General features: G+C 29.2%; 1 protein-coding gene across 3 annotated transcripts; it reads left to right on the plus strand.

The window, feature by feature from the left end:
• Positions 1–221: 221 nt before the first annotated feature.
• On the plus strand, positions 222–3,249 carry LOC126655386 (protein RMD5 homolog). Of its 3 annotated transcripts, none has more exons than XM_050349554.2 (2): positions 222–379; positions 1,847–3,249. In XM_050349554.2, the coding sequence occupies exon 2, from the start codon at positions 1,905–1,907 to the stop codon at positions 3,060–3,062; it is 1,158 nt and encodes a 385-aa protein (XP_050205511.1). In that variant the 5' UTR covers positions 222–379; positions 1,847–1,904; the 3' UTR covers positions 3,063–3,249. The 3 variants fall into 3 exon arrangements, with proteins under 3 accessions (XP_050205511.1, XP_050205510.1, XP_050205509.1); XM_050349553.2 differs by having other exon boundaries at positions 1,874–3,249; XM_050349552.2 differs by having other exon boundaries at positions 223–379; positions 1,879–3,249.
• The last annotated feature ends 5,714 nt before the right edge of the window (positions 3,250–8,963 follow it).

The raw sequence follows: 8,963 nt of genomic DNA on the forward strand, positions 1-8,963 counted from the left end.
AAACGATTTGCCAAAAATTGAGAATTTTATTCATTTTTAAAATATTAATTTGTTTTATACTTTGTGCCAATTTGAGGGGGTAAATTGATCATTTGTTCGCATAGCGGGACACCTGTAAGAAAACCAACGGCTACGATTGAACCGTCATAAATATATCCGTAACCAACTGCCTTGGACGTAAAAATATAGATGTGGAAATAAGAGCAAAGTAGAAGGGCATTTTAGCAAATAAACATATAAAAAATACAAAATCCCCAATCTTCATCTCATCCTCTCCTCCTCCACCTCCACCTCCTCCTCCGGAGATCGGCGTTTCCCCTCCCTTCCTTCTCCACCGAACTTTCTCTCTCTACCAATTGTTTCTCTCTCTAAAAATCCGGTAACCTAATTTCTTCACTATTTCTATTTACTTTCAATATACATAGACGTTGCTTATTTACTATAAAACTCTATGAATCTAAGATTTATTGCATCTTTTTTATTTATTTTCACTGATTTGTTAGATTTGTTGCTTAATTTATTTAATTTGTCTCGTTTTTCTAACAATTTGTTTTTTGTTATGTATAATTGATGGATTAGTTTGATTTTTTTGTTCTTGACATATGTTATTTTTTTTCTTTAATCTGACAATTTTATAATACTTTTATGAATTAGGTGAATCATTCTTTATTATTGATCTTTTGAACTTTGGATAGACTACTGAATAAATGTTGACATTAGTTAATATGGAATTTGTCCCAATAATTGTTTTTCAGAGCATTTCAGATTTGTTATGCTAGGTAGCACTGACACGGAACATTTGGATACGGATACGGTGAAACGGTGTTATTTTAAGGTTTCCTATGTAAAAGTGAAGTTTCGTGTCCGAAACGTTTCCAGAACGGAACATGTTGAGTGTCTGTGCTACCTAGTTGTTATGTGACTAAAGCTTTTGAAATGTTTTAGTCTACTAGAAATTGAATTTTAGTTAGTATTTATTCTCTTATTCTGGTAAGCATTATGGATAAAATGTGATCTCCATGGAAACTGGAAGTAAAATCAATAAGTTCAACTTTATGCTATTCTGAGTTAATACATGTTTGCTTCTTAATCTCGTGTTTTGCCTTTCCAGTGGTTTTGAAGTTTTCTAGGTAATAATAATATTACAGGAATGATAATTCTTTTAACTTTGCTTCTCTCTTGATGCATGAGAGCTAGATTGCTAGGTAATATTTGAACGAGGTTGTTGAAAATTAATTATTTTCTCTGAGAAGAGGAAGTATACGACTTGCTCAAATTTCATTAAAAAATAGTAGTTGTAATTTAAATGCACACTAAATTTGTAATGTTGAAAGAAATAAAAATAGCTCAATAGAACTACTCTGTGCCGTTTTGTTTTATTAATCTCAGAAGGTGATATGAAATGTTATCATAAGATTTGCTTCGATGTTTTGCACCCCTAACATTTTTGCACCCATTTGGAGATATTCCCATGAAAGTAATAGATTTATCTACAAATTTTCTGTTAGTTTATTTCTTTCTAATGTTTAGGAAGGTGCTTTGGGGGGAGGGGCTGTCAACAGTAGTTAAATTGTATGATGAATCAGAATGATGCTTCGTTATTTTCCTCCGCGTTTTTATTATATATTGCTCATGATTGGCCTCTGATATATTTCCCTTGATTAGTATATTATACAATTTCTTTCATTTTCAATTGCTTTTAATTTCTTTTTAGCTGAAATCAGACACAGGTCAATATCCCACTTTATTGACCTTGTTGCGTGGTTCCGACTTTTTATACATTTCCAGCTACACAGTTCAGCCAACTTAAAATTGCCGGAATTTCTCTTTGAATCACTTTATGCAGGTGCTTACTTATTTGATTTTCTATCAGAACAGTCAACTTGCTGAAAAACGAAGTGGCAATGGATCTGAATCCAATTAAGGATGCATTTGATCGTGTTGCAAAGAAGCAAAAGCTGTCCAGTTCTAAAGCTCAGGAAGTAATTGACCAGATCATGCAAGAAATAGAAAAGGCACGGGAAACAATACAGTGTGGATATTCTAGTTCTGACTTTGACTATAGATCAGTTATAAGTGAGCTTAATAAAAGGCTGCAAGAAATTTCTCCACTTACTCAGCTGGAAAGCACACAGAAGGCACTGAATATAGCTCTGAGCAAATACCCAAAGCTGCTCGAGAAATCCTTTAACCCGGACATATCCAAGGCTTACAGAAATGTAGACTTTGATACCCACACCGTCAGCCAGATAATTGCCGGCCATTTCTACCGGCAAGGCCTCTTTAGCATTGGTGACTGTTTTGTAGATGAGGCTAAGGCACCAGAGTCTACTGTTGCTATAAGATCTCTTTTCTCGGAAATGTATCTTATAATAGAAGCTATGAAGAATAGAAATCTAGAGCCTGCTTTAAATTGGGCTGCTGCCAACTCTGATAAGCTTAAAGAAAGTGGTTCAGATCTTCAGTTGAAACTTCATCGCTTGCAGTTTGTGGAGATCCTGCGAACTGGCAGTAGAAACGACGCTCTCAAGTATGCTAGAACACATATTACTCCTTTTGCCTCAAGTAATTTTGGTGAAATTCAGAAGCTCATGGCTTGTCTTTTGTATGCTGGAAAGCTTGACCACTCCCCGTATGCTGAGTTACTGTCTCCTGCTAATTGGAACTTAGTGGCCAACGAACTAACCAGACAATTCTGCAATCTTTTGGGGCAGTCATTTGAGAGCCCATTGAGCATGACTGTAGCAGCAGGGTTTCAAGGGTTACCGCCTCTTCTGAAGTTCATGACTGTAATGTCGGGGAAGAAACAGGAGTGGCAGACAATGAAACAGTTGCCCGTGCCGGTGGAGCTGGATAGAGAGTTTCAATTCCATTCTATCTTTGTATGCCCAGTATCAAAGGAGCAATCTAGTGACGAAAATCCGCCGATGTTGATGATTTGCGGCCATGTGCTGTGCAGGCAGTCGATCACTAAGATGTCTAAAAACAGCACCAAAACTTTCAAGTGCCCTTATTGTCCCTCTGACATTGATGCAACGCAGTGCAGGCCGTTACATTTCTGATATGTGTACATTGAGTTGTGTCAAATTGTGCACTCTTTTTTAACTCTCTCTCTCTAAAATGTATGAAAAATGTGTAGAAACTGGTGGTGGTGTGGTGCAGCCACGATATGGTGGTAGTGGCAAAGCTCAACTGTTGTCAACTGTTCTTCTATACATTTGTTGTAAATAGACATTCTTTTCTCATTCATGCTCCTTGTTCCCACGAGAAAGTATATATTGAAGCTGCAATTTCATGCACAAATTTTAAATGGGGGAATAAATTAGGTTTACTTGGGTCCGATTCTTTTATTTGCAAGTTTAAGTCTTGTCCGGGCTTGATCACTGTTTAACATTTATCACCCAAACCCTGCACTTCAAATAGCTGCTTATTATGAGCTCCGACTCAGAGTGGGATTGATTAAAATTGAGGGTTCGAATTTGATTCAAATGGGTCGGTTTAGTTGGGTTAGATGCAATATTCGGTTTAGTGAACATCACTAGTTGCAAGTTATATTTTAGATTTAGATAGCAATTTGCCCTCTTAATTTGTTAGAAATGAACAATAGCACATAAATTAATTTTATAGCAAATCAGTCTTCAAGTTGGTGGTTAAGGTCAATTAACTCCATTTTTGCAAATTAACTTACAAGTTGAGGGGACAAATTGTAAAAATGGAACTAATTGTCATAACCACTGATTTTAAGATTAATGTATCCATAAAGTTAATTTACATGCTAATGGTTTTTTGCTTTCAAATTGAGAGAGTAAATTACTACTTAAGTCTTATAGTTTAAGTAAACTTTTTGAGTTTTACATTTATCATCCAAACTTGTACACAAATTAGATTTACAAGGGCACTTTTGGATTTCTCATCAAGTATAGATATTGAGCTAGAAATAATATTCCAAGCCTGCACGTTAGGTAGCAGGTTATTATGAACTCGGGTTCGGAGAGGGATTGATAAAAGAAACGAGTGCTAAAATTTGATTCAAATGGGTCCAGACAGATCAGACGCATTACTCGAATTAGCGAACATCTTTAGTTGCAAGTTATATTTTATGTAAACTTTTCGAGTTTTTTCGTCTTAACATTTTATTCTTAGAAATACATCTAAAACTCTAAAAATAAAATATATTTTAATGATATAATATCTTTTATTTCTTTTCATATTTTTCTTTTTGTACTTTATTATTGCTCGACGGTTCTTGCAAGTTCTCTCTTCTTACATTAGTAGAAACAATGGCTCTTAGGGAGGCTTTATTTTTTGTTGTCAGACTTAAGCTTCCAATTTTTTTTGAGGATGACGCCAAAGGCTTTGTTGACGCTATGACAACGGGTTCAACATTGGATATCGATTGTAAGGTTTTCTTCTTTTCGGTTTTGTTAGCAAGTTTTGTAACTAGACGACACATTATGTTGTCAAAAAAAATCTTTAGATATTATAAATTTTTCTATAGTTCTCTAGTATTAATAATGTGGCTAAATATGACTCGTGAAATTAAAATTTTCAAATCAATGAAATAGCATTTATCTATTAAAATAAATTAAAATAAGCTTAATGCCATCTTTTTATGAAAATATAAAATAGGGTTAATGCAATTGAACCTTGCTGATGCCACTGTAAAAGTATCTTTATACTTACAAAGTTACTGGAAGTAAAAAGCATAAATATGGACTGTAATTACATATAAGAGCAGAAATTTATGTATCTGAAAAATGAGGGCATGGATAGTGAAAGATGCATGAACAATTTACAGGTTACTTTATTGGGATTTGGATTATTAGACCTACAAACATTTAACCATCGTGTGCTATATTATGCTCACCATTTAATAAAAGTTGCACATAAAGCCATAGTTAATTAATTACATATTTCCAAATGATCATTAATGCCATTTAAAAGGCTATAAAAGTGTGCGCAATTCAAGGAAATTATCAATTCTCTCAAAAAAAAATGCAAAGCAAAGAGCTCTCTCATTAAGGAGTGTGATTATAGTTGATTGATTTTGAAATTAACTATATTAAACATTATCAACTTAAAAAGAAAAAATTACACTAGTGGTTGAGTTTAAATTTTAAAGATAAAAAATAAAACATATTCCATCCATTTTTTAATTGTCTATTTAACTAAAATTATAACATACTCTTTCCGTTCCGTTTTATTTATTATATTTTTATTTTCACACATATTAAAAAATTAACACATCTTTTTTTATATCTTTCGTTATATTTCTTGATTATTGAGTTATAATTTATAATTTTAAATACCATTACGTTCCATTTTATTTGTCTTATATCCTATTTTTAGATATTCTAAAATAATTATCACAATTGTATTATATACATACTTTTCTCTTTGACCTTTATGTTTATGGATAAAATTTATAGTTAATGCGTACAGGGTACAATGAATATATGTATTTGACAATTTTATATCGTCAATACAGAAATTTAAACTATTAAAAAATATAATAAAGAATATAAAAGAAAGAATGTGTTAGTATTTTTTCTAATATGTGTGAAAAAGGCTATAGGACAAATAAAATGGGACGGAAAAAGTAATACTCTCTCCATTCATTTTTAGTTGTTGTTTTAAGCTAAATTGTTAAAATTAAGAAAGTGTTTCTTTTCTCTTAAATGACAAAAATCAAGACTAGTATAACCATATTCATAAACTTCACTATTGAAAAATTTAGTTTTGAAAATAGAATTATCAGCCGATTGGATAATTTAACTTTAAAAATTGAACTATCGTTTAATAAAGTGATTTAATAAGAAGGTCAAATTTAGAATACTATTATAGAAATCATATAAAAAATTTAAAATGACAACTATTGATAAATAAAAATATTTGTCTAAAACGAAAACTAAAAATGAATTGCGGGGGTAAAATAACATAAACTCTGGCAATGAAAAGTATAAATAGTCAAATATACTTATTTACTACTTATTAATCCATAAACTCTATCCATTAATATTAAAGAGAAAAGAGAAAAAAGAAAAATATGTGTCCATAATCAAATTATGATAATCATTTTGAGATATCAAAAAATTAAAAATAGGACAAATAAAATTAAAAAGAGAGAGTATTAAAATGTATTTTTTTATTAAAGTGTAAGTATATAAACTAATAATCTATTAATTAGAATATTAATTAATAAATATTTTATAAATAATATCAAAGAGTTATTTATTAAAAAAAATTAAAAGATGGTCAAAATAATATTGAAAATAAGAAATATTAAATAATTATAGATAGATACAGTTAACAAGATGAACAAGTAAAAAAAATACTATTTAATTCACCTATTTTAATTCAATTTATTGTACAATCTCACATAACATGTTGTTATTTGAATATACATTTCAATTTTTCTTTTTAAATTGATTGACTCGTTTATTGTCACGTCATAAAAAATTGGTCAAAATAAATGGATTAAATAGCTTTATTCGGTAAAAAAACAGAGAAAATTTATTTTTTATAATTGAAAAACTTACAAAATTATAACAAAAAAATTACTTAATTTCTGAAAGTATATTTTAAACTCAAAATCTCATCTATATCTAAAAATATAATATTTATATTTCAATATTTTTCTTGTAAAAAGTACACGGTTTTTAAGTCTAAGACAAATATATATACATAACGTACAAAATAAAAAAGTTAGATAAAGTGAAAACTTTTCCGCTACAAAGGAATTTTCTGTTTTGGAATTGCATATTTTTAAATTAGGTGATTACTTTTATGCCTAATCACTCAAAAATCTCTCACCTTAATTTTTTTTTCAATTCCACCCCGACGTTGAAAATTTGTTAATTTTATCCACTTTTGAATTTTCCGTTTTCAATTGTATCCCAATATTTTAATTTTTGTTAATTTTTTTACTTAAATGATGAAATCATTCAATTAATTAAGTCTAAACATGAAATTAAATTCTTTTGTATTCAAAAAAGTACAAATAAGTCCTATATTTTTAAAAACTAACTAAAAATCATAACCAAATTAACACTAATTTAAATTCTTAATTAATTTAACTAAATATAAATAAATTTTAAAATATACAATTAATATATACGAGACATGGAGAATGTTTTAAACAAATTTCCAAACGCAAAAGACGTTAATTTAATTTTTCATGGTAGAATTGAAACAAAAAAATGCAAAATAGGGTAAAATTGACAAATTTTCAACGTCAGAGTATGATTGAAAATGGGCTAAAAGGTCGGGATTTTTTTAAGACATTAGGCCTTACATTTATAATCAAAATATTCTAAATTTTTAATGTCAACTCCTGTTTCTTCTCTTCACGCAGTTTCAGGCTTCATGAAAAGGCTACTAATCTTTACTTTGTTACCTTTTCAAATGTAAAAGCTTTTACAATTACACTCAATCAAAAGGGTTGAATTTCATATTGAAAATGCAAATAGTAGTAGTAAAGTTTACTTCATGATAAGGTGGTCACGGGCCATGTGATTAGTGGTTAATTAATTAATTTTGGATGGAATTATTAACACTAAGTTTTATATTCATAATAATCAATGTGGTCCATTACTACTTTACTAGGATTATAGTGAAGGGTGAGCTACTCGTAATTTATTCATTGGATCCCGTTTTATGGCAAGCTACTCATTTTTTTCATACCTTGAAATCGTAGGCTAATCCAGTGTGAAACAAAATATAAAGAAAGGGACGAGATAAAAAAAAAGTCATAATGGGATTAAAAATTCAAATTTTTTTGATTTTTTAAAAAATTGGTTGAAGGAAAGACCGAATAAAATAAAACGATTAATATATAACAACGGTAAAAAATGAAGCAATAACTCGCATTACAGGAGCGACCACTAATCATTGCCTTCTTAGCTCTGCCCATAAATTATATTTACGCATTTGGATATTAATCAAACTGAAATTTTAATTTTATCAAAAATTGAATTACATCATCTAAAAGAATTATTTTTTAAGCTAGATTAGTTGGTTTGGTTCATTTTTCTGTTTTTTCTTTGCATGAAAAATAAACTGAATTGTTTTATTTATAAAATTATTTGAGTTGAAGTTTTTGGTTCGATTAAGTTATTTGAGTTGACTCAATCTTTCCACATTTCCATATAGAATAAATGTGGTATATAAAATGTTTGGATCACTATATAGAAATATAACTTCGAATTGGAAGTTTTAGATTAAATTTTTCTATATAAATGTTAAGATAAATTTAGGGTTGAATATAATGTAACTCATTCATTGAATAGAAATGATGTACTATATGGAATCATTTATTGTAAACCCTACTTGACAGCTTGGCAAATTCTAATGATTGATTATATTTTAAGGACAAAAAGAAAAGAAAAGAAAATTTTTGCTATTTTCTTTGTGGTGCATATCTTTGTTTTAATAGAACTTTATTGTTTACATGATTATGTCCAAGCACTATGGGAACCAAGTAATATTTTCTAGTAAATGCATATGCAAATTCATGAATCTTCTATTATGCACTCTCCACATATATATTTAATTTCTTTAATGATAGTGGGGTTGGGTTAGTGTATTTCAATTCTTACAAAAAAAAAAGAAAAGAAAACATATTCTATTTTCTATACTTATTTCATTTAAAACTTTATATCTTTGTTTCTATAGTACTAATTTAGATCAAATTTTTACTTTAATCTCTTAATTTTAAATACACATTAAATACAATTTTATTTACAATAAATATAACTTACTATTAGATAAAATTATACTAATCGATCAGAATAAATAAATTACAATAATATATTATTATATTGTATTAATTTAAGTATAAAGTTTATGTACTTGTTCTATATAGGAAGGAAGTGAATATTTTTTTAATCTTTGTATTATTGATTGTTGTTGACCAATTGATTTTGCACTAACTGCCCCAAAATCTTTAACTAGTGCTTGTCACA

The sequence above is a fragment of the Mercurialis annua genome, linkage group LG7, assembly GCF_937616625.2.
Source record: "Mercurialis annua linkage group LG7, ddMerAnnu1.2, whole genome shotgun sequence".
NCBI classification, from domain to species: Eukaryota; Viridiplantae; Streptophyta; class Magnoliopsida; order Malpighiales; family Euphorbiaceae; genus Mercurialis; species Mercurialis annua.